This window comes from Sciurus carolinensis, chromosome 15 (assembly GCF_902686445.1).
Source record: "Sciurus carolinensis chromosome 15, mSciCar1.2, whole genome shotgun sequence".
Lineage (NCBI taxonomy): Eukaryota > Metazoa > Chordata > Mammalia > Rodentia > Sciuridae > Sciurus > Sciurus carolinensis.
Window position 1 is genome coordinate 285,004 of NC_062227.1, and position 27,087 is coordinate 312,090.

The 27,087-nt window shown below is 44.1% G+C and overlaps 1 protein-coding gene across 1 annotated transcript in view; it reads right to left on the reverse strand.

The window, feature by feature from the left end:
• LOC124965731 (zinc finger protein 28 homolog) overlaps positions 1-26,222 on the reverse strand; it is a 41,350-nt gene extending 15,128 nt beyond the window's left edge. The window contains exons 1-2 of the mRNA XM_047526883.1: positions 26,140-26,222; positions 18,345-18,585 (exon numbers count right to left, since the gene is read on the reverse strand). Coding sequence (XP_047382839.1) covers positions 18,345-18,585; positions 26,140-26,222 — 324 coding nt within the window. The remainder of the gene's footprint in view (positions 1-18,344; positions 18,586-26,139) is intronic.
• Between the last annotated feature and the right edge of the window lie 865 nt (positions 26,223-27,087).

Here is a 27,087-nt window from a genome sequence, read left to right on the forward strand (position 1 = left end):
CTAGTACGATAATATCAACATGAATCCTACTGTCATGCATACCTAAAAAGAACTGATGAAAAAACGAAAGTTCGGGCTGGCCACAGAAAATCTCAGAAATGGCTGTCCCTCAAGGGTACAAGTAAATTACAACTCCAAACAGGGCACAGCTACGGTGTAGTCTTAGAATCACTTCATGAAAGGCCCATTGTTCCCCAGGGCATTCAGAATCACAGTCTCCAGAAAAAAGGAGTCCTCTGTGTTTCTCCTGTGCTAGCAAAGCAATAAAACTTCTTTTATGATTTTTCTCAAAACCTTGTCCTCATTACTGGATCAGCATTGGGGACAAGGACAAAAAGCAAGTCATTCTCTGCCTAACTTTTGAGATGCTTCCTTTCCCAGTAATTCACTGCATCTTTAAAATAAATTTACTCTTACCCAAATCTGACTTTGGCACATTTGACAGTATAGAAACAGCCCCATAACACCAAAAATCATACCCTCAGAAAGGTCATAAAATTCCCCATTCCACCAAAGTTAGACACACATCTACCTCTGGATCCCCAGTCTCCCAGTGTTCTGTGCTTCTCTCAATGCAAAAGACCCTTCCATGCCTGATGGGAGCAGAATGTGACAGCAGCAGAGGAAGTCCCCAGAAAGAGCGGGGCCGTCAACAATATCATTGTATAGGCTCAAAGACTGGCCTCAGTTTATGACTTTTTTTTTTTTTTTTTTTTTTTTTTTGGTAAAATCCACCTGTATCTTTCCTCCTAGAAAACATTTTTGTGTCTTTAAAATAGTACTGATAAAATACATAGTTTATAAAAAATGAGGATGAAATTGGTGAACATGTTTTTTAAATTGACGACCCCAGAGAGGGGCACTGCTGAATGGAACACAGACATGTCTGACTCAAGAGTCAGGTCAGGTCATTTTACCAAACGGGAATTCTCCCATGAACGACCTGCTCACTTGACTGGAAGACCTTCCCCGCCATGAGGCACTGTGCTGTCCCTTGTACCTGCATGAAGTGAGTTGTGCCTTGGAAACACCCCTCAGAATTCAGTGGGATGATCTTCTCAGCTCTTTGGAATAGTTTAATCTCCTGTCACAACTCTGAGGACTGAGAGAACAAGGATCACCTTTGATACTAGTTTCTAGTACTGAAGAGAAATTTGTTAACTGACCAACAAAGTGTCTGCAAGGAATAGAAACTAGAGTTGGGGGAAGAAAATCCTAATGTCCAATCCATGATCTCCTTAAATGAAACCTGTCCAGGACGTCCTGTGCTCCCCGGGGTTGTACTCAGTTGCTAGTACAAGAGCCTCCATCCCCCAAACCCAAGCTGCGCTGTAGGAGGGTGACTGCACAGCGGCTGATATCCTCTAGGACCGCTAAGAGACACGGCAGCCGTGGGACCTTGTGTCAGTCTCACGCAGGTCTTAAATCAGAACAGCGACAAGGCATGGCAGGACTGAGGACATATCGCTCCATCAGGTTTCCTAAGGGGAGACTCGATCAGACTTTCTGAAACGGTATCTGTGCCTCAGAAACATAAATGGAGAAGAGACACAAAGATATTTTACATCTGAGTGTCAGGTGATTATTCCCTGCATTCCTGTCATGTGGCTAATCATAAACAAAAATAATCATGTGAAAAATGCCATGAATAACAGTGAAACAAATTAAAACATTTTGCTATATGAAACGTAGCATGAGTACACATTTAATAATGTAGTGAACTGGAAGGAGGAATACAGCATTTAGAAAGACCAAGCTTTGCATAGATTCGGAAAATGTAAGAGACCTCTGGGTAGGAAAGAGTGACAAAGAATGCTACAGACCACGGCTGCTCCCAATATGATTCTTTCACATAAGTCAGGATTCCCCCACAATGACCATCCATTCTGGGTCAGTGTAAGGTATAAGTAAGGAGTTGCACAAAGAGGGTTCCAGATGTCTCAAAGGTAACCAATCAGGCACAGGGCAAAGTAACCACTCCACTCTCATCATGTGGACCAGAAAGGACATATGTTAAGCTGAACCTGTGCTGGAATGGAATTCACAAATTTAATACCTGACCTTAGAAAAGCCCGGGTCCCCACAGTCAGTTCTGGCTGCTTCCAACCAACCCTTGTCTCATTACACCATACCTAACCCTGCAGACTTATCATTTCCTGACCTCTGCTGTGTCCAGCAACCTCTCTACAAACGCTCCAGCACCTGGAAGTCAGACTGACAGGGCAACCAGACATCAGGAAACCAGAGCTGGATTCAGAGCTTTGCTTGAGCTGAGAAAAAAATCTTCCAGATTAGGAAGTCTGCCCCTGTTATCTGTCTGTGCCTCTAACTGAATAATTTTAACCCCATCAACCCAGAGTAGACAAAGTTACACGCTCAGAATCCTCTAGCCCTGAGTGGCAGGTGAAGAAATTCAAAGTCTGGCTGAAGAACACAAAATTGACAGGTTCCTGGCCACGCTCCTTTTCAGAGTTTCCTACCTTGAAGAACAGCCAACCTTGCAAAGGGGAAATTTGAATTTCACCTGGAATGCATGGTTATATCAATTTGCCAATATCAATAATGTATATTCAAAAATGTAAATAATACTGTGAGAATTACTTTAAATTTTCAAATTTTATAACCTTCATGTCCAGTTTTGTGTGTGTGTGTGTGTGTGTGTGTGCATGCACACGCATATTTGAATCCAGGGGTGCTGTGTCACTGAGCTTCACCCCCAGTCCTTATTAAGATTTATTTTGAGACAGAGTCTAAGTTGCTGAGGCTGACCTAAAACTTGTGATCCTCCTGCCTTAGGAATCCAAGGGGCTGGGATTCTAGGCATGAACCACCACACCCAGCTCATCTTCTCATAATTTGAAGAGGCAGTCTGATCTCTGCAAAAGAGACACTCCACTACAGCACCACTATCCATGAAAATTAAATATGAGCCACATGTGTAACTTTGAGATTTCAGTGATCACATAATAAATGAAAAGAAACAAGTGAAGTAAACTGTAATAAATTTATTTATTTAGCCCAGTGTATCTGAAACATTTCCATGTTAATAGGTAGCCAATGTAAAATTATTTATGATACATATTTTTGATACTAAACCTTCAAAACTACCTCTGTTTTTAAATTTCTAGCACTCCTCAATACAGACCACCCACATTCCAGGTGTGTCACATCTCCAGGTAGCAAGCTGCAAGTGCAGATCTGAGGGTTCAGATGCCCTAGACCTCACGTGAATGACCTGAAGCCCCTTTTCCATCAGAGGTGAGGAAATATGACTTTCCTCCTGAAAATTATCCTTGGGCCCATTTGGGGTTAAGAAGGTGCCCTGAGATAATTAAGTCCCCAATGGTAAAACACCACTCCCCAACTGCTGTTTGGCAGAGGCACATCCCCTTGGGGACATCAGACAGTGAATAATGCATGACATGGTCCCCAAAGGAATGAATCCCGTGTGGACCTCAGATCTGTCCTCACCTTGAACTCCAGAGTTTAGATGTGAAGGGAACAGACTAAAGACACACCTCTTATTTTGCATTTCAGTCTCGGCCCTATTCTTGTGGTTGTCTGTTTCATCCTTTGGCATGCAGTACTGAGTTCATGCACTGTTAACATGTCTTCATGTCCACATGCATTTCCATGTGACTCAATATCATCTCACAAGACAGTAAACATTAACCCGGAGGAAGAGGAACTCGGTGCCTATCACATGCCTACGGCTTTGCAGTTGGTTTGAAATAGGCATGCCATTGCTCCTGGCATCCTGTTTGCAATGAGTGGTCTGTTGGACAGCTATCAAGCATGACGAGCCACCCCCAAGCTTAACAGTTTATGACTGAAACTGTTAGATCTAGATTAAGACCAATGTAGGCTGGTTATTTGCCAGTTTACCTATGCTATTCTCCTAGTCTCAGCTGGGCTCCATCAGGAACATCTTCTCTTCACTGACTTTGTACCTCTGCTTTTGGGAGCGAGTGGGCTGTCCCCTGGGGCACTTTTACTCCTCTACGTGGCATCTTACCCTCCGCAAGGCTTCGCGGAGTGGGTGGGGCTTGGAAAGGAAAAGCACAGCTTTCAAGACATGTTGGCCTGGCATGAAGCTGGTACACTGTCCTGTTCTCTGCATTCTACTGGCAGAGTCAGATCCAAAGCTTGGGAAGGAGATTCTGCAGTAAGTGGGAACTGTGAAAAGCACAGTGCCAACGGCATGGAAACTGGGAGCACTCAGGACTAGTCATTTTTGCCATCTTTCATTCTGCCTTTTCTTTCAGATGAAGTTTATATGACTTTTCCAAATTAAAAAAACTCTCCAAACACCAAGTCTACTACTAAAAGGCTAGTCTGTGATGGAACTCAGAATTACTACTGCCTGACTCCAAAACTCAAATGCCTTTGCTCAACCACCCTAATCATGAAGATTCTCTAGGAAGTGAGGAGAAACTTGTGTAATAAATGCAAGACTCCTTTTAGATTGACATCCCCCGAGTACTTATTATTAGGAACAAAATGGTTTTGAAAAATATGGAATACTATGAATAAATAGCTTAGAGCTATGTTTAAGAAATAAAATCTCAATGATATTTTTATTTCTTTTTGTTAAATCTGAAAGTGTGTTTGCTGCATTCCATAAATCTGCAATGTCTTTATTTCTTATTGGTATTTGCAGGCTATTCATCATTTTTTAACCTAGACTCACTGAAAAAAACCTTAATGTGGAAGCAAGACATTTTCTCCACCTACAATTTCACCCAACACCTGAGTAGTGTGGAGGGGTCACTGGGGTTGATACCTGTGGCAAAGGATTTTACTGAGAAACATTTCAGTACAAATAAAGTCAAGCTGGCTATAGTGGTGAATGCTGTAATCCCAGCAACTCAGGAGGCTGACGCAGGAGTGAAGAACTTAGGTTTTCACCACTAAATATGGTAATTATAGGTAGTTCAAAGTTGTCCTTCAATGGATTGAAAAAAAAAGTTTTCCTATAGTCCTAATTTGCCATAGGTTTTAATATAAATTGGCCTGTGGTTTGTCAGAAGCTTTTTCTCTACGAACATAATTTTTGGAACCCTACTATGACGTATTATTGTATTTGAGAGGTGTCCCTCTTGTCTAGTCTTTCTTTTTATGTCACTACCTTCAGTTTGTTAGTGGTTTTGAGTATCTTTGTCAATATCCATGATGGAAGAGGGCATGCAATTTCCATTCTTGTGATGTGTGAGCTGGTAAACCTGCTCTTATAAAAGAATTGGTAAGTTTTTCTTCTACTTTAAGAAGTGATCACAAATTATTGCTAGAGCTTCCTTATTAAAAGTTTGGCAGAAATCACCATGAAAAACACTTTTTTTCCCTTTATGTCGTTTTTTTCTTTTGTACCAGGGACTGAACTCAGGGGCACTTGAGCCACATCTCCAGCCTTATTTTATATTTTATTTGGGGACAGGGTCTCACTGAGTTACTCAGTGCCTTGCTGTTGCTGAGACTGGCTTTGAATTTGCCATCCTCCTGCCTCAGCCTCCCAAGCTGCTGGGATTACAGGCATGTGCCACCGTGCCCAGCTTTTATGTAGTTCTTTAGTGTTTTGTCTGTGGGTTTCCTTTTGGAGCTAGGTTTTTGCTTTGAGCCCAGGTTCGAATCATGGTTCTGCTTAAGCCTCACAAGTAGCGGGGACCTCTGGCATGCATTCCCAGGACCAGCTGTTGGCCTCTTATAGGAATATGTAATTAAGTTAAATTTTATATTGTAGGTCTGTTTTCTATTGTCATCTCTAGGTCTATGAATGTATCCTATTTATTCTTGAAGTAATTTTTAAAATCCCTGGCTATCTAGGAATTTATCCATAGGAGTTATTTTCCAGTTTCTAGAATTTCCTGGCAATTAAGATAGAATGAGGATGAATAATGTGGAAACTGAGGGCCCAGCAATTTGTGAATTGGCCCATGTCTCAGGATACCCAGTGTAGGATGGAGAATATGCACAATTTAGCACTCATACCTCTGGGAGATAAATGAGAGGCACTAAAGCAAATTATAATTTTGATTGTCATTTTTCTGATAATTAATGATGATGAACAACTTTTCTACACCTTTACACATCTGCTAAATTTTTAGGGAAATGTTTATTTAGGCATTTTGCCATATTTAAATTTGGTTATTAGTTTTTTACTCTTTTTTCTTTCTTTTTTGATAAGTTGTAGAATTTTCATAGGTTTTAAACATTAAACTTTTCTCAGCTATGTAGTTGGCAAATATTTTCTCCAATCCATGGTCTACTTTTATATTTCACTGATTGATTGATTCCTTTGCTGTATAAAAGCATTTTTAGCTTTATATGGTCTCACTTGTTTATTTTTGTTTCTCTTATTAAACATTCTTCATCCAATCCAAAACCACTACCAACACCAATGTCAAAGAACTTTTCCTGTTTTCTTCTGGAAGTTTATGGCTTCAGGTTACATCACAATGAGATATCACCACATGCTTGTTAGGATGGCTGTTATCAAAATACTAGGTAACGTATACTGCAGAGGATGTGCAGAAAAGGAAACACTTGGACTCTCTTGCCAGGAAGTTAAATTGGTATGGACATCATGGAAAATACTATGTGGGCTTTCTGAAAAAGTAAAACTAGAAATACCACACGACCCAGATATTTTCCTGAGCATATGCCTGTATTACTCAGGGTCCTTCAGAAGAATGGAATCAGTAAAATCTCTACATGTACTTATAGAAAGGGACTTATCAGATTGATTCACATGATCATAGGATGAACAGTTCCAAAACTATTACCTGAAGGTTGGCAAAACTGGGAAACTGGTAATGTTCATTCCAAGATGCTGGAAGTCTCATAAATTGCAGTCAATGAAGCATCTACAGTTCAACACTGGGGGCTGGAAAGACCCCCATAGAGCCAATGTTGCAAGACCACAAAGGCTGGAGAATCTAAAGTCAGATGTCCACAGGTGACACCCACTCAAAGTAAAACGCCCATTCAAGAAGCTTGGAATTCAAGCCAGTGACAGGTCTGCTTTTTTCCAAACCCAACCTGTTGTGCATGCATGCATACACTCACACACACACACACACACACACACACACACACACTCTCATGACAGGTCTTCCCCCACTGCTTTCTCAATCATCTGGAAACAGACTCACAGACACACCCACAGGGAATCTAGACCAATTTTTAGGCAAACCTCAATCCACTCATATTGACAGCCCAAACTAACCATTGCAATGAAGAAAATGAAGTCCAACTTTAAGAATAGCTACACTTTCAAGTTCAACACTATCCACAACAGCCATTTCATGAAAACAACCTAAATGTCCATCAAAGAATAACCAGGGGATGGGGAGATAGCTCAGTCAGTAGAGTGCTTGCCTCACAAGCACAAGGCCCTGGGTTCGATCCCCAGCACCGCAAAAAAAAAAAAAAAAAAAAAAAAAATAACCAAATGAGAAAACTAGGGTATATTTTTTATATAAACATACATATATAATGTTTTTCAGTTTTTTAAAATTACTTTGAGGCAGGGTCTTTTAAGATGCAGAGGTCTCACTAAGATGCTGAGGCTGGCTTCAAACTTGTGATCTTCCTCCTTTAGTCTTACAAGTCCCTGGAAATACAAAAGGCATGTGCCACCACACCTGATTCATCAATCAGCTTTTAAAAAAAAAGATACAGATACTGTAATTGGGAGTAGTGGCAAAAGTTGAAGGCCAGTCTTAATAATTTAGCAAGATGCTGTCTTAAAAGTAAAAATGACTCAGGATATATCTCACTGGTAAAGCAAGCCGGGAGTCAATCCCCAGCAATAAAAGAATATTTTGCCATTTGCAATAACATGGATGAAGCTGGAGGAGTTCATTCCTAGTACACAGGAAGAAATTTATTGCATACTCTACGTGTGGAATGGGGGGGTGAATAGAAAGAAAGAGTGGTGGTTATTTGAGGACTATAGTTAATAATATTGTACCATACACTGGAAGTTCACAAGGACAGTAGGATTTTAGGTGTTCTTACTACAGAATGAAGTAATTATGTGAGATTATAGGTCTTACTAACACAAGTCAATTGTAAATAATAATGTGATGCAGTGTGACATTTTCATATATGCAAACACATGTATGATAATATTCAAATACCCTTCTTCCACCCTTTATGCCCCAGCAACCTCCCCAGGCATAGTAATCAATATTCTACCTTCACATAAATTTTATTTAAGTTATCATATATGAGATGTGATACTCTGTGTGTTTTTCTTCACTCAGCATTACATCATCCAATTCCACCTATTTTGCTTAACATTACAGGGTTTTAGTTTCATTTAGGTTGGGTAACATACCATTATGAATATGTAACATACTTTCTGATGGAGATGCTAAAGTGCTTATTTATATTACTGATTTTTTCACTTTATATGCATTGCTAAACATACTGTTTTGCAACTTACACTTATACAAGAAAGGAAAGAAACAACAAAAAAGAATAAGGGAAACTGTGCTCCTTGGCCTGATTTTATCAAACTGAAAAGAAGCAACCCAAAGCATGGAAGAAGATCCATGTATCCATTTTACTTTAAATTTGTTAACAAAAAAGGCACTACTAATAGCAATATCCTAATTCTCCTTGAACCTCTCACACACTAACTTGGAATTGTTCAATAGATCATATCACACACACACACACACAGAGACACTGCTCTCATGTAAACAATGAGATAAAACGTTAGGGTGATAGATGTGTGATTCAGTCTTTCAGCACTTGTATCCTTCCAGTGTTCAATTATTTGGCACACTGCTCCCAAGTTCACTTCACCCATCAATTTATCTACAACTGAAGTCTTTACTTATTTGTTTGACAGAGACACACAGACAGAGATGGGCTGTCACTCATTTGCTCATTTCTGCCTCAGCCAGGCAAGCAGTTCTGCCTTAGGGACAAACGGAGTGACACTGACATAGCACTCCTCCTCAAGCAGGTGCACCTCGAGCAGGTGATGAGCTGAGTGGTGAGGAGGTGAGGTTCAGGGCAGTGGTCTCTGGGTATGTGGATGGGCTGTGGAAGGACTTTGGACCAAGTCCTACCCATGATGAGCAGGTGATGTGCCTGAGTGGTGAGGAGGTGAGGTTCAGGGCAGTGGTCTCTGGGTATGTGGATGGGCGTGGAAGGACTTTGGACCACGTCCTACCATGATGAGCAGGTGCACCTTGAGCAGGTGATGTGCCTGAGTGGTGAGGAGTGAGGTTCAGGGCAGTGGTGTCTGGTATGTGGATGGGCTGTGGAAGGACTTTGGACCAAGTCCTACCATGATGAGCAGGTGCACCTTGAGCAGGTGATGTGCTGAGTGGTGAGGAGGTGAGGTTCAGGGCAGTGGTGTCTAGTATGTGAATGTGTCGGGGTACCCGGGACCCCTAGCCCCAGGCTAAGCAGGATGGTGGCTGGCAGTTTGCCAACGTACTGTCCATGGCACATACTTATGACGCAATAAGCAGGAGTTGCGCTGACGCCCTATGAGGAAGTACTTAACTATTAGCTCCTGTTTCTCGTGTGCAGCGTGTGATCTGCTCGTGCCCCATACACTTACACATTGGGATCATGCATGTAGCTCGTGCCTTGTCTGTATAGCTTTCTGATTGGTTGCCTTTATATATATATATTCTTTGTGTGCTCCCCTGAGGGTAGAACAATAAAGAATCTTGGAAAGCTCCATGTTGTCGGGGCGTTCTTTCCTGCAGGCAGGGGAATCCCCGATAGAATGGGCTGTGGAAGGACTTTGGACCATGTCCTACCCATGATGAGCAGATGCACCTTGAGCAGGTGATGTGCCTGAGTGGTGAGGAGGTGAGGTTCAGGGCAGTGGTGTCTGGGTATGTGGATGGGCTGTGGAAGGACTTTGGACCAAGTCCTACCATGATGAGCAGGTGATGAGCTGAGTGGTGAGGAGGTGAGGTTCAGGGCAGTGGTCTCTGGGTATGTGGATGGGCTGTGGAAGGACTTTGGACCAAGTCCTACCATGATGAGCAGGTGATGAGCTGAGTGGTGAGGAGGTGAGGTTCAGGGCAGTGGTCTCTGGGTATGTGGATGGGCTGTGGAAGGACTTTGGACCAAGTCCTACCCATGATGAGCAGGTGCACCTTGAGCAGGTGATGTGCTGAGTGGTGGGGAGGTGAGGTTCAGGGCAGTGGTGTCTGGTATGTGGATGGGCTGTGGAAGGACTTTGGACCAAGTCCTACCATGATGAGCAGGTGCACCTTGAGCAGGTGATGTGCTGAGTGGTGAGGAGGTGAGGTTCAGGGCAGTGGTGTCTGGGTATCTGTATGTTCCGTGGAAGGACTTTGGACCACGTCCTACCCATGATGAGCAGGTGCAACTTGAGCAGGTGATGTGCCTGAGTGGTGAGGTTGTGAGGTTCAGGGAGTGGTGTCTGGGTATGTGGATGGGCTGTGGTAGGACTCTGGACCAAGTCCTACCCATGCTCACCTTTTTAAAACACACCCACTGCATTGCTTACATTCTTATGTATCTTCTACCATCCTACAGGGAGCAGGGACAATTCCCATCCAGACAGCTCAGCACTGACTTTTCTCAGTGCTCTTCCTCGCCCTTTGAAATACCTTCGTCTTTCCCTTATCTCTTTCAAACACCTGCTTTTATAACATCTGTGGAACCTTTAAATACAGAATAACTGAGAAGTGAATCAGTACTTGTTTTACTTCTTAGGATGCGTAAAGCCATTCTCTCTCTTTGTGACCTCCATCTTCTACTGGTAGAAATGAATACAGTAATACAGACTTGCAACTCTAGTCTCATCCTGAGCCAACCCATAATAATATCAAAGTCAAGAATGCAATCGCAGGCTGGGGATATAGCTCAGTTGGTAGAGTGCTTGCCTCACATGCAAATGGCCCTGGGTTCAATCCCCAGCACCACAAAAAAAAAAAAAAAGAATGCAATCTCTACCAAGGATTGTGGCACACGTGCAATCCCAGCTGCTTGGGAGGTTGAGTCTGGAGTATCACAACTTTCAGTCCAGCCTCAGTAACTCAGCAAGACCCTGGCTCAAGATAAAATAAAAGGAGATGGTGCTATGGTTCACTGATGAAACATACCTCAGTCCTATTCTCATTCCCACAAAGATAAAATACAATTCCTGTCCTCTTTCTGTGAAGTTAAAGTCCTCACAAACAAGGAAGGGACTTGGAGATAATGCTAGATCTTCTAAAACACAGCTGTGTATTCTAGTTTTCAACATTCAGGTTTCCACACTTTTCTAAGTTATTCCTACACATTTTATTTTGACATTACTGTCACTAGAATTGTTCTTGATTTCATGTTTGAATATTTATTTTCTTATGTATATAAACAACTGATTGAACATGAATGTGGTTACTTTTCTGAGCTCACTTGTAGATTCTAAGTCTTTTTAGTGAATTCCTACCTTGAAAATATCCACTTTAAAAATACTTCTGGCGGGGGGAATATAGCTCAGTTGGTAGAGCACTTGCCTTTCATGCACAAGGCCCTGGGTTCAATCCCCAGCACCTTGAAAAAAAAAAAAAAAAAAACTTCCATCTCACACCTCATTTGGGAAAAAAAAAAAAAAAAAAAAAAAAAAAAAACACAAAACTGAGACAGCAAGAGACACAAACAAGTTACAATACACTTTACTTTGACAAAGGCAAAGTTACTAGTGAGAATCTCCATCAAATTCTAGTCCTTATGAATCAGAAACCAAGAGAACAAAACCACAAGCTGCCACAAACACATTTCCAGGCACCAGAAGTGATAGAAACACTAGCCAGGAAACCTTCCTGTTCCCCACCTACAAGAGAGAATCAGGAAAAAAATCCACTAAGCTCTAAAACTAAAAACAAGTATTATCAGGAAATCATGTCAGCCTCAGACCTCCCCTTATGTAGATCAGGGTTGTTCACTGCAAATTTAAAAATGTCACCATTAGCTTTAGAAGATTTCATAGGTATAAATTCTGAGATGTAGCTTAAAGCAAAGAGGGAAAGTTTCCTCAGGGCACAACCCAGAATTCACATTCCCAAGAAGCTGCAATTAAGGAAGGAAGCAGAAAATATTAACACTTCAGATTGAAGAAGTTGTCTGACCAAAGTGTTGCTGTTTCTGACAATCAGTTGTAACCTTCAAACATATTTTGCAAAAGATCTGCACAGTTTTGACAACTACTACTGAGCTTTAACATCAACCACATTAGCATTCGGCCACATGGTTAATTTAAACTGCAGAAAAGAAACTTGCCTATGATGAAAGAAATCTTCACAAGATAATTGCTAAAAATAATAGGAATTTGTTCTTTTACAGTTATGAATGTTTTAAGCACCCTGACAAAGGATTAATGACACAGTGTTAGCAGAGTCATGCTCATTTCACAAACTATAGAATCGTTCTACCTCCTAGTGACTGCTGGCATTGCTCACCTTAGGGTCATAAGAAGCATTTCTCTTCTCTTTGTTTTGATGGGTATTTAACACAGGGCACATTAAACCTGAGCTACATAATCAGCCCTTGTTTTAAAATTTTAAGACATGTCTTGCTAAGTTGCTGAAGGTTACCTAAATTCCTGAGGTTGACCTTGAAATTGTAATCTTCCTGCTTCAGCCTTCTGATCTTTGGGATTATAGGCATATGCCACCACACCTAGCTAGAAAACAAATCCTTTGAAAAGTTCTTGGTAAAACAATTTAAAAGTACTGTGCCCACTGAAATGTAGTATGAGAAACAAATAGCTAATAATATTGTGGAGAGGGTTAATTATCATTGGGAAGGTGGAAAAGAAGCTGGAATTTCAGGAACTTATTGACAGATGGATAAGGGTTTAGGCTGGGAGACAGTATTCTGGATTTGACATTTGCTTTCTATGCATTTAGAATATTCAGGAGGATCCAGGCAGGGAGGCATATCTATAATCCCAGCAACTCAGAAGACTTTTCAAGGCCAACCTGAGCAACTAGGTGAGACACTGTCTCAAAAAAAAAAAAAAAAAAAATGTACTGGGAATGTAGCTCTATTGTAAAGTACCACTGGGTTCAATCCCAAGTCACACACACCCTCCAAAATTAAAATAAGGGGGTGAAGAAAAGCAATCTCAAGAGGAAGGAGGAACTGAGGACCCTACAGACTACAGCTCTCCTCGTGCAGGAAAGCAACACATACCTAATTGTGATTCTGATGATCATCCCACTCCTTGATCCCCACACCATCTGGCAAGGTGCTAGAATGCTGGCACATACCTGCCCAGACAGGACTTCAGGTAGGGGCTGAAGATACTCTGCATGGATGGGGCAGGACTCCCAGGATCCCCACTGCTGACATGTGCCCCACTTGACTGTCCAGTTGGGACTCAGGGTTGACCTGCCCCAGAGCAGACCCAGCCCTACAGACTACATACACTACCACAGGGACTCAAGTCCAGGACACCCCGTTTCCAGGACAGTCAGTGCAGCCAGTTTCCAGCAGCCTTGGTCTCTCTCTCAGGAGGACACCGCACACTCACCATTTACTGGCTTTTGAGTGGCCCAGTCTTCTCCCTGTAGATCCAGCACCTGCACAGCAGAGCAAACAAGCCTCCTGAGCACAGTGGAAGCCTAGAGAAGGATACCAACACTGAGGCTGCAGAGACAGGAGCCACCAGGGATGGTCAGAGCCTGCGCCTCCTCACTGGCTGTGTGCTGGACTGAACGAGGCTTACCGAGGGGCTCCTGAGTGACAGGGTTCACGGGTTCACCGCCTCACACTGAGCCCTCCATCTGGGTGACAGATGACATCGGAAGCAGGAATCAATGAGGTCAGAATGACAGGTTCTTGGCTGCAGTGATCTTTCTTCTTTTGAGGTGCTGGAAGTGAAATCTAGAGCCTCAGCCCTCAGCTGATTTAAGGTAAGTTTCCTCATAGGAGAGGGATCCAGCCCCGCCAGGACATTTGCATTTAACATTGCACATAAGCTCCTTTTAACCTATGGGTCATATACGTCTGTATATTATTCATGAATGGAAACAGTATAATGACAATTACCGTAAAATTTCACGTCACTTTTCTGTTCTGTGCTCCTGTGAAGAGACAGATTGAACTTTTAACTGGGAAGCACCCTCCTCCAAAAGCAGCCATGTTGAATGATAATATGTGTGGCACAAGCATTCACATTAAAAAATAAACATAACAAAATAAACTCCTGAAGTTCCAGGAGGTGAGGCCCATATCTTCAGATATACCCACAGCTTTGATTCTGTTCTTTAAATGCATTAGAGAAAAACTTATTTTGCAATTTGGTCTTAAACCTAATGGTCAGGCTATAATATTGTTTTCCTCCTATGATCAAAGTCCCACAATTAATAAGCAATTGGGCTTGGAATCAAGATGAATTGTGTATAACTTGAAAGCCCAAATACCTCCACACCACATGACTCATACAAGTATTCTTATTATTTTAGGACTTATTTAGTAACCTACTCAAAAAAGCAGAATTGTGATATATATTATTACATATGTATTACATTACACATGTAATGTAGATATATACACATATTACATTATACAAATAGTACAGGAATATAATACATGTATTAATGTATGATGTATAAGTATATATATATATAGCTATATCATAGATATGTAATATATAGTATGTATGATCATTACATATAATGTACATGTGATATGTATGTTACTTGCATGTATATATGTATACACATATAATATATACATAACACATATAATATATACATACAGGGGTTGGGGCTGTAACTTAGTGGCAGAGCAGTTGCCTGGCACATGTGAGGCACTGGGTTTGATCCCCAGCACTGCATAAAAATAAACAAATAAAATGCAGGCATTCTGTGCATCTACAACTTCAAAAAAAAAATTTTAATATATATGTATAATACATGCATACATACCTATGTATTATATATACACATAATGTTATGTGTATAATTAATATATTACATATATAACATATATGTATATATAACAATATGACACAAAGAAAAATTCTCATATATCTAAAATCTAAATGGCCACGGAGTTCCCATTACCGGACCCAGGGACCTCCTGGTTCAGTTTATAACAAGGACAGACACCAGTCAGAAGTTATCTCACTCCTCCTTTACAAATCAGAAGATGACCCAGCTTTCTACATACTTTTCTAACCGTAGGTGGACATGGGCTGTAGAGGCATGGAGCAGAGAATTCCTTTACTGGGGACACAGAGTAAAAGGAGCAGGGAGAGAAACACGTAATCAATTCCAATTCCTGGAACTGGAATCTGGATATCTGGGCATGTGGATGACATGGGAGTCTACGGTGAAAAGGGCACTACAAGATTTAGAAAGAAAATTCATGCGAGTGGCAGACAATGGCTAAACAATGAGTATCTGCAGGTGTCTTCCAGGTGCTTTGCTGGCTGCAGGCCACAGCACATACGTGTGTTAGTAGCCTCCAGAATAAGCGTAATCCACCCACGTCCTCTAAAATCATTCCCAGCGTAGAGAGGAGAAAACACAGTTTCTGGACATCAGATGGCAACCCAGCAGCACAGACAACTACCCAGAGAGAGAACTGTCTGAAATTCCTTCTGAGCTCCTCAAAGAGTGGTTTGCTCCTGATGCAGGAGATGTTCGTCTGGAGAAACACTATTTCCTTCCTATTTTGAAGAGAGTGCCTAGAGAAGACATCCCAGGAGCAACACAACTATTTTTCCTTCCTTCACGTTAAGGGAAGTCTTCAGAAAGAGTCATCAACCCAGATTCCTCTTAAAAGGGCAAATGCTTGGCAATTATGAGGTGCAAAAAAGCACATGATAGGCCCAGAGCCTGTCTTGGAAGAAAAAAATCTAAAAGGCTTATAAGAAATTGAAAAAATCATGAAACTATTTCTGAAAATAAAAAACTCATTTAATTGTAATCTTCACAATAAATGATTCAGTAAACAATGAATCATGTGTGAAGGTTACAGGACTTGCCAAAGTGTATCTCATATGATTTTGTACTAAACTCCAAAATCCAGATAATATGATGCATGGTTGTCAGAAACATTCAGGATAAAACAAAATAAAACCCTCAAGAGAGAGAAGATGTTTTATTTTATTTTATTTTTGAGGAACAGGAAAAAGGTTTATTGCTTTGATAGCAAAGGAGAAACACAGGGGACTCTGTCCCCGAGACTGTGATTCTCCTCATCAGCAGGAACAGGGGGCTTTTAAAGAGGCGAGTCAAAGGCTACCCTCCACATGTTCTCAGTTGGAGTTGTAATTCCCTTGTTAATTTGGGAGACAGGCATTTCTGAGACCTTATGGTACCATCCCCAAAGTTGGGATTACTTCATTTCTATGGTGGGTGTGCACTCAAGGGCAGATAAATACATGTCCATTTTAAAAATAATTTGCAGAGACAGAGCAGCAAATAGACAACAGTTACATTTCCCCACTGTCAATTTCTATGGAAAAATGGATGGCAACATCTCCAAACTAGAAGATGTTTTAGGGAATGTCACTCACCAATTTATTTACCAGGTGATTTTGAGGAAATATATTCATTTTTCTGCAGCCATGGGGATGAGAGATTTTCCCTATTTTTCCTGTTAGAATTTCCAAAGATAAGCCATAGAATTCCATTTGAAATAGCCCCAAAAAATGGAACAGACAAGAAACTAACAACACACACTCAGGAGAAGAAACCAGGCAAATAAACATTTTTAATGATTACAAGCAAAATCATTTCCTCCCTGAAATCCAACTCTATCCTGCCTCTTTGGATATATTTTCTTATCTTTGAATTCAGAAACCACAGAAGAAATACAGGTAAAAGCCTTGAACTGACAAATTGATACAGGAGATATCTGTGTTCAATAATGACGCAAAAATCAACATCTTTAGAAATCAGAGAAATGTAAAATAAAGCCCCATCACAGACAAAATTAAACAGTATGGGTGAAGATGTGAAAGACATGAATTCTCATAAACTGAAGGAGTTTGTTATCTATTTGTGGAAACTGTTTTTCTATTGAAGATACTTGATACTCCCCACCAGAAACAGAGACTGAGGGGCATCACAGCACAGTGACCATGACAGCATGTGAGAACAGGCAGCTCCATCCAAACACGGAGAACCGTGGGGAAGATGGTCTCCAGGGGCCGGACACATTCTTGCTCATATATCCAGTTTAAAAACGGTACAAAGCTCCATGCTTAAGTTTTACATAGGTATCACCCATGTGGAACTTCGCATGTATACATGTTTAAAAAGAAAATATGTAGAAGTTACGTAAAATAACAATAAACAAAAGCACATAAAAGACTCAATTACACATCCCACGTATAGATGTGACAAAACTCATTACAAAGATGACAATTTTCCCCAAAATTAATTTGCACTATTTTCCCATCAAAATTCCTATGTGCATCTATGAATATATCATAGTGAATTTCACTTTCTCTGAATCTATAAATTAGGAATTTAAAACTCTATAAATAAATAGAAGGAAGACCAGGAGAAGGCAAATGGGGAAGGCAGGAGGAAAGGGGAAATACTGGGGCCTTAAATGGAGCAAATTATATTTCACACTTGTTGAACTCTGTCAAAATAAACCCCGATAGTACGTATGACTGTAATGCACTACTAAAAAATTCAGCTTGCTTTGCTTTTAATAAAAGAGTTCTAAAATTCACCCACAGTTAAATACGTGCTGTTAGCCAGAAACTTCTGAATTGTAGGAGCAAAACAAGTAGCTAACATTTCCTGACACATGTATATTAGAAATGATACTAAAAAATATAATGATCAAGGAATGAGAATATAAACAACATCCACACACGAATCCACGTGTATGTAAAAATCACATTCCTCACTCAATGGAAAAGTCCTTATAAATGAACCACAACAAGGCCAACCTCAGCTACTTAGCGAGTCCCAGTCTCGAAATAAGAAATAAGAAGGGCCAGGCTGCAGCCAGAGGTGAAGCGGCCCTGCAATCCACCTCCAGCACCGGGAAGCAAGCTGGGGGCCCGGGCCAGCGAGGTCCCTCCAGACCAGCGCTCCTGTCCGGCAGGACACCCCTCGTGGGGGGCAGTCCGAGCTCCTGTCAATCACGCCGCCTGGGAAGACGCTGGGCTGCGCGCGCACCACCAGGCAGGGCCCGAGGCCAGAGCCGGGGGCGCCGGGCCCTGCGGGTCTGCAGCGGCCGGCGGCGGGCGCAGGGGCTCCGCCGGAGGAGGCCTCGGGCCTGCAGCCCAGAGACCGCGGGGCCCCGTCGCAGCTCGGCTCCGCGCAGCCCGTCCGCGCGCCCGGGCCGCCCGCCCCGGGCTCCAGATGCCGCTGCGCACTCACTATTTCCGGGCACTTGGGAGCCAAGCCGGCTCCCCAGGAGCGTCGCGCCAGCAGGCGGAGCCGAGGGGCCCCTGAGCGTCCGCCTGAAGCCTGGAGCCGGAGGGCGGCAATGGCGGACTCGGAGCCGAGCGCCCGGCCAGATCCGGGCGGCCCTGCGGGGATTGGACGGTTCTCACTGCGGCTCCTCATTGGCCACGGCTCTAGGCCGCGCCCCCTGAGCCTCAGCCCAGTGAGCTTCCTTCTGAATGACAGAAGGTGAGAACCAATCCGGTCACGGCCCCAGGCCACGCCCCCTGAGCCTCAGCCCGTGAGCTTCATTATGAGTGGCTGAAGGTGAGAACCAATCCGGCTGCATGAGTCAGAGGGACAGGCGGCAGCTATTTCTTTTTTCTGGAAGGTCTGGAAATTACACCCCAGAGTTCCAGGCTGCAGCGATTTTAAGAGAAAATTTCCTCCCAAGAAGTGGAGTCTCGCCCAACCTTCAGAACATTTGCATTTATGCTTGCATTTGAGGTCATATCAATTTATGAATTGCATATGTTGCCATATTATCCATGAATGAAAATAGTGACAGTTATTGTAAAATTTCATTTAACTTTTCTGCTCTCTGGCCTTGTGAGGAGACAGATTAAACTTTAAATTGGGAGGCAACCCCCTAAAGCAACAATGTCCAATGAAAACCATGTGGGAGCATAAAAGTAACGTAAATTTTCTAGTATTCACAATTAAAAAAGAAAAACAGTTGAAATTGACTCTAATAACATAACCCAATATATCCAAAATATTTATGTGACTAATGAAATACTTCTAAGGAAGTATTTGGAACGACACCCTCAAATCTGACTTGTTTCAGCGTATCTCAATTCACAGCAACCACGTTCATGATTCTAGAGCTATGGGATGGGTTTCTGTACATCAGGGAGGCCAGTGGCCTGATTAAATCTTTTCTATGCTATAGTTGAGGGGTACAGTTCCTTACTAGTATTTCTGAGCCCCAAAGAGCAATGCCCTGAGTGAGAGCAGGAAGCTCCAACCAGGAAGTGTCCAAAAGTACTTCACTCTTTCCTGTAAGCACACAAGGATGGGAAGTAGACCTCAACAGATTCAGAGAAGTCTTTATTCCTTAGCGGACTTGGTGCCGTTGAGGCCCATTTTCCAGATGGAGAAAATGGCTGTGAGTTACAGAGGGGATTTTGGTTTTATAGGGTACAATGATGTAATCATTGGAAGCTGTGTACCTGCACCTTTGACCGTTAGGGGCTAGTTGAACAGGTTAAAATTTTGAAACTCATTGTTGTCTGGGGAGATAAGAGCCCAGACCCCTTGGGATGAGTACTCAAATCTTGTCTATTATTATTTAGGACTAATTTCCCATGGAGGAAGATCAAGGTTTAGGTCCCAGCATTCGGTATCTGCCCCTCTCCCTGGGGTCCATTGTTATCAGGAAAGAATGCTCTGGGAGAGGTTCAATGTTTGGCAAATTTTCTCCTCCCTCCTTCCAAGCCACACCATTCCTCTATTTTTCTTGGGGAGCTGTCTTATAGGAATATTGTTTTCTATAACCCTTCATTTCCCTCTTGATGCTGGTCACAGGTTCTCTCCCATTGTAGGTACCAGACAGCACACAAAGGAAGGTGGTGGCCCAGAAGGTGGGGGACACATACTCCACAATCTGTCCACAGCCTTGACTCTGTGGTTTAAACACATTAAATGCAAACTTCTCATTTGGCGATTTGGCCTTAGACCTAATGGCCAGGCTGTGATATCTGTTTCCTCCTGTGGTCAAAGGTCCACAACTAATAAGCAACTAGACTGGGACTCCTGATGAGCTATGTCTCATTCCAAACTCCACCAGCAGACCACAAGACTCATGCAACATTTCTTATCCCCTTCAGACTTGAAAAGTGACAATTATTCAAAAAACTCAGAATTTGTGAGATATATATATTTGCATATATATATAAAATATAATACTATGTATTGCATTTTATAACACAAACAGAACCTTCTCATATATCTGAGTCATCTTAGGACTCTCATTCCAGGATCCAGAGAATCCTGGCTCAGTTTACATCAAAGGCAAACATGAACTACAATTAATCTCAATCCACCTTTACACAACAAAATATAGACCAATATTGAAATGTGCTCCAGGTAATCAGGGTTGAAAATGTCCTGCTAACGTAGACAGAAGATGTCAGTCTCCATGTCAAAGAGTAGGTCTCAAAGGAAATCATTGCAGCCAGTGCCTTGATTTATAGCCTTTGTGAAAGCACACAGAAAACTAATAAAATTACACGCTCAACTGCTGCAAGGAAGGAGATTTCCGACTGGAGTACTGTGAGGGCGGCAGGTGAGGACACAGCTCCTCACCTGACGGGGCCGTGGAGCTTGTCTTGTGGCCTGGCACAGTCCCGGGAACACCTAGACTACTTCTGCCTCTCTTGATTGTGTGTCCCGCACTCCTCCTGGTCACAGTACTTTCCAGGTAAAGGTGCTAGGTTCAAGTCTTGTGCGAGGAGCGTAAGTGCAGTGGAGAGACGGGTGCGTGGGCTACTCCGGGCAGGTAGCTAAAACAGTAGCACGGAGAAGCAATAGTCAGTGCTCAGTAAACATTGAAAGTGATGCGAAGACGTTTTCTCTGTTACTTCAACAAGCATGTGGTCTGGAGGCTCACACCCATTCAGTTGCCAGGGGGAGGGATCCAGTCTGGATTTCTTGGGGGAAGGGGATGCAGGTCATTCAAGAGGTCCAGTCCTCAGGTTAGGGGAGCCCCATACTCGCTCTTTGTCCTGCCCCATCCTAGCCGTCTCTGGTTCCTGCCCGTGGAGACCCTTCTCCAGTAGGCTCATCTAACCTCAGACCAGAGATCACTGTTGCTGGCGGGGGGCACTTGCTCTGTCCCCAGGGAGACAGATTTAACAAGAAGCTCCATGACATCTGCTGGGAACTCAGCAGAGACTGTCTTACACGGAGGACAATAATTTACATTGGCCACCCTGGCTGACCCCACAGGGGACACTTCACTGAAACTTTTTATACCCAGATCAGGTATGTGGATATATACATAGGCCTGCACACAGTGGTGGCACTGGGTTACAGAATAAGGTCTTTGGATAAATATTTGAATAGCAAAACTGGGATCCAAAACTTAAATATCCACCCTGCCAGCCACGTCCAGGATACAAACCTGAAAGTTCTGCCAGTTTCGACATGAAGTAACCTACTCCTGTCCTCGCAGGTCCTCTGCAGTCCCCCCCACCACACACACACATGCACGGAGAAGGGGAAGGTGAGGACTTCCCAGGTGTGACCACAGAGGTGGACTTGCCTGCTTGGTCTTCTCTGTGCAGCCCTTTTACCGGTGGGTGCCTCCTGATATGCAGCCGAGTCAGCACCTGACAAGGCTCCCGCTCTGGACCTTTTTGTGCCTAGAACCTTGGAAGGCTGGACACATCAAGGAAACATCTAGCTCTTGTGCATCTCCCTTCACGCGAGCTGAATGAGGGACTCTCTAGAATGCGTGTGCCTGGTTACCAGAGTTCTGATTCTGTCGGGTGCTAATGCTAAGAAATCGAGGTCGCTTCTTCCGTTTCCTTACCTGGGCCTCTTCCTATACTAAGACCTCCCTAAAGTGTCCTGTGGGGGCTGACTTGTCATCTTATCTACACAAGATTGTACACAGAAGTGGCCTTTCCATCCCTTGGGAAGTAGTGAGTGCCTCGCTCCCACTTGGGTGGAGGCTTACAGCAGGCCTGGCAGGTGCCCTGGAGAAGACTCGACCTGGATGACACCATGAGGACCTGATTTCCCTCCAACTGCCTTTAGTCCATGTCTTGAGCCGGCGTTCTGGCTGGAGGCAGGAAGCCGTGATGATCACGCAAGAGTAAAACCACTCTGTGCCAGTGTAAAACCGAGCAGTAAAACCGAAATACCGGCGATGGCCACAAGGTGGCAGCCTTGCACCAACCAAGGCCAACAGAGTGCTCTCCCTGGTTCTCTGACTGTCACCTGCATCCCAGGCAATGAGTGCTCACAGGCTCAGTTGTGGACTAGGGCTGAGCAGCAGGGAGAAGAGGGGCCCTCTGTGAAAGAAAAGGGCCCAGGCCACAGCCTGACCCCTGGAAGACACAGCGACTCCATATGACTTTATGAGAAAGGTGAAGTTTAGTCCATGTGCAGCATCTGGACATAGAGGCGACCTCTAAAACCTGACCTGGAGACTGAGGGTGATGAGTGCCCTGGCCTCTTGACCATGGGACTGCTGCAGTGGGGACCAAGGGCCTTCGATGCTCAGGAAAGGGGTCCAACTTCACCCCCTGGTGGACCTACCAGCTAGAGTGTGAGAAGGGGAAGGGCAGTCCTGGTGTTTAGCTCTGTCTTACACTTTCTCCCCTTGGCTTTTCCTGAAAGACCTGGAGACTGAGATCCCAGAAAACTTGAAAGTACAGCTGGAGCAAGAGCTATGCAGATCATGGGAAACTTTCAGATCTTTACTGTTACGCGGCTGGTGCCTTCTGGGAAACTGAGGCAGCATGCAGACCCTCCCGTCAGACCCGGATTCTTGCGATCAAGTCAGAATGTCTTAAGACACATAACTCAGAGTAATAGGCAAACATTTGTTGAAGGGATAGGACAAGGGAAAGGGGACACTCTTAAGAGAGAGAGTGAGTCCTCTCAGACAGGAGAGAGACAGGGTGGTTCTCCTGCACTCCGGTCTTATTGGAGATCCCAGAGAAGTTTCCAGAGAGTCCTGCCAGGTCCACCTCTTGTCTTTTGACTGACAACTGAAGGACCTCAGATAGTCAAGTCCCCACTGCCATGACAACTCTAAGTCACTTTGGCCCATTCTGTCTGGTTCTCATTGGATTCTTAACCATAAATTCTTACAGATTTTATGGTTAGGAGGAATTATCCTTAACCCCTTGAGTTTCAAGATCTGGCCTTTGGAAAGGGCACAAAAGTCTCCCTCTTTAGGGTCACTTGGGTTCCTCTTATTGACCTTAGTTCAGGCCTGCATTTTTCCTGCCAGTAACAGGTAGTTTGTTGAGGAATGTGAAATAGCCTGTCCACTTAGGCCAGGCAGGGGGTCAGGGAAATTGCTTCATGGAAAAGAAAGCATGTGGGGTCCGCCCAGTGCCCACTTTGTAGATCAGTCCCTTAACCTGGTGCTCCCACCGCTCATGTCTGTCTCCGACCAACAGGACCTCCCATCAGTCCTCAACTGCACACATTTCCTTCTGCACACTTTAAAGGACCTCTGGATGACATACATCTAAGGCAACGAAAGTGCCGTGCGGATGGTGGCCATACAGTGTCACATGGGGAATCACAGCAAGAAAGAAGTCTGCTCCTCCGGTACAGGGACAGTCTCCCCCATGTTCCCAGCCAGTGTGGTGAGTCCATGGACGCAGAGCTCACAGATACAGTGGTCCAACTCTAATGTTCCAGACAGTCTGGCAGGTGGAGGTGGCTGTGTAAAAGTGTTCTGGCAGAGAAATTTACCTGGAGTCAGCTGGGGGAACTTCTGGGAAAGTTATTTATTTTTTTCTTTGAGGCCGATTTTATTAGATTCACATATGAGTGAGACACTGTCCTTCTGCGCCTGGTTTATTTCATTTACCAGGAGGTCCTGCAGTTTCACTCATGTGAATCACATACTTAGCATCTAGGGGCAAAGGGATCCAGCTGAGAAGAATACAGAAATACAGGGAAGTGCCAAGACTCAGCATCTTTTTTTTTTTTTAATGAGAATCAAATAAAATGTATTTAATAGTGAATTAACCATAAAATTTGTTTTAAAAATATCGAAACTTTTGAATGATGATATGGCAATAAAGAAGTTTATGATGAAATTGCAATCAACCACCATTTAAAAAACTCTACCCAGAATCTCCCGCCTTTAGGGTTTTACTCCTTCTTCTCAAAACATCCACTTGGTTGCAATGAAGGAACAAATACAATTATTCTGAGAAAGGACACGTGGACCCTGCAGGGCCAATGCTGCTATACTCAGCTATTGTTTCTGACACCCAGAGCAGGGGAGCTGGCATGAGCCTTTTATGCCTCTACATTTTTTTCCCTTGCCTGGAAGAGCAACGGAAGTCCTGAGAGTTGGTTCATCTTCTTAGGCACAGGGACGAGATGGAAGAGGGAAGATGGAAGAAGCAGCAGCTGCAAGGATCCGTCTTCTTTATGATTTCCTTGGGCAAACCAATGGAAGGAGAAAGCTCTGCATCAGGCATTTTGACTGGGAAGTCCTTGGCCATAAGATTAGATTCAGAAACAAAATCCTTTTCCTGACTTTAGGCAGAGTTGAGAGAGTTGCCACGGCAGCAGGGAATGTCATTGGAATGGCTTGTGTGAGGCTACCCCAGCGTCCTGGAGGAGGCCTGGCTGCTCCTGTCCCTGGGGCATGGACTGGGCCAACCGTGGCACATTATCTGAGCATGGGAAGGATAGAGAAAGCGGTTGGTGGCCTTCTGTGACAGAGGGACATGGCTCTCTGGTTCTCTCTGGGTCCCTCAGTCACCCTTAGTATACCACATGTCGGCCTCTAGGGGCTGACTCACTTTGGTCTGCTCCCAGATGGATTCTGAGCTGAACGGGAGGCTGCCCGGGACCCACAGTTTAAGGATAAGATAGGAAACAACCACAACCACAAGCAAAGCTTCACTCCCTTCCATGAAAACACCCAAGGCCCCATCTAGCCAGGACTAGCTCTGCACCTGGTCAGTTCTCATCTTGAGGATGTGGAGAGCTGCTTGGATCTGGACAGAGCTGGACAGGGAATCTCCCTCCCTGCAGTGGGCTTGCTCACTGGGCACTAGAGGCTGCAGGGCTGGGGCACAAGGGCCACATGCTGAGCATGTCCTTCTGGCTGTGGGCATGGAGTGGATACGAGCTGGACACCTCTTGAAGAACACCTCTCCACCAGCAGCGGTCATCGGATTTGCCACATGTCCTGGGTCACACCACCAATGTCCTTTCATGACCAGAAGTTCCTATAGCTGGACTTCATCCAGCTCACGCCTCTGCATTTCTTCAACCCGTCCTCACCACAGTTCTGGATCTGGTCACCTTAGCTTCACGTCACCTGCGAGATACACAGGCTTCAGCGACTCAGCGTCTGAGTGCAAACTGCCACGCGACTCAGCACAGCCAGGCTGAGTTCACTGGTGCCTCCTCCTCCCTCCTGCTTCCACGCGGGTTTCTCCCTCCTCTCCAGACATCCTCTACTTCAGTGCAGCCTCGGAATCACAGAACCCGCTGGGTCATTAGGATTCACCTACCAACTCCTTCCCAAGTGCAGCTAAGGGCTTCCTCCTAGGCCTCCTTTGTGTCGGGTAATACAATGAACAAGGGCCAGCGATGTGGGAAGAAAAGACCTGGGCTACCTTTCATCCCGCCTCCTAAAATGTCCTGCGAGTGGTAGATGCTGCATGTGGAGGATCCAGAAGGATTTTAAGAGGACTCAATAACTGAGCCAAAGTTAAAAGAGGTCTGACGAGCCAGGTGTGGTGGCACATGCCTGTGATCTCAGTGGCTTAGGAGGCTGAGGCAGGAGGATTCTGAGTTCAAAGCCAGCCTCAGCAACTTAGCCAGACCCTGAGCAACTCAGTGAGACTCTGTCTCTAAATAAAATACAAAATAGGGCTGGGGATGTGACTCAGCGGATAAGTGCCCCTGGATTCAATCCCCAGTAGCAACTACAAAATCCCCTTCACTATCCTGATAAGAAAAATTTTTAAAAATGTAGTTATGAATAAAAACATTAGGGAAGAACACCACAGACCTGGGAGTAAAGGTTTCCAAGGCGTATGGACGGATAGCATCCTCAGGAGGAAAAGTGGACACACAGACCTTCACCTGGGACATGTTTACCTGCCACCCATCTCATCCTCTTTCTCTTCCTTTTGCTTCTCTGGGCTTCTTTCTCAGGGACTGTTATTGCTACAAGTCACCTCTGTATGTTCATGTCATAATATGCCTTTAAAGGTCCCAGCACAATCCTTTCACCTGTACCTCTGTATCCAAAGGCAGAAGGGCCTCGTGATGCAGAGAAGACCAAATTTCCTGTCCCGTGTTGCAGGAGAGATTGAGGCATGATGAGCTCTGACCTGGACAGTTAGCTTCTACCCTCCGTTTTCAGGCTCCCTCCCCCGACACAAACAGTGATTTCAGCCAGAGTGAGGATGGCTGCACTGACCAGCTCCTTCCACAGCCATGCAGAGCAGGCCCCGGTACCTTCCTGTGAAGAACAGTCTAAACACGACTCTCCTGAATATATCCAGCAGCCCTTTGTGCTTGAGTGTGGCCTCCTGCCAGACTCAAGATGTGATCTGAGGCCCTCTGTTAATAACCGATGCTGCCTCCCAGACCAGGAGGATCTGTGGGGTAAGTCACAGGTGATGGCATTTCCTAAAACCGACCCTGAGAGGTCAGTGGGCAGACTGAGCCCAACACCATGTAGTAAGCCTCACCCTCAGGTGCCCTTGTGCACGTAAATTATTTGGTGTGCTCGATGCTGATACAGGAGTTGTGATCGGGCTCTTTTGAGGGATGCTCATGCATTGGCATCTTTAACCAGTTGTCTGTTAGAGTTGACATCACCACCCTTATTCTCATCACCAAGCCATGAAGCTAGAGAAAGAAGGCACAACACGGCCTTCCTTACTGCAGGTATCGGGCTCAACACCCACACTGTTGGCCTCAGTGAGTCCTAGAAATCTGCCACTCACGG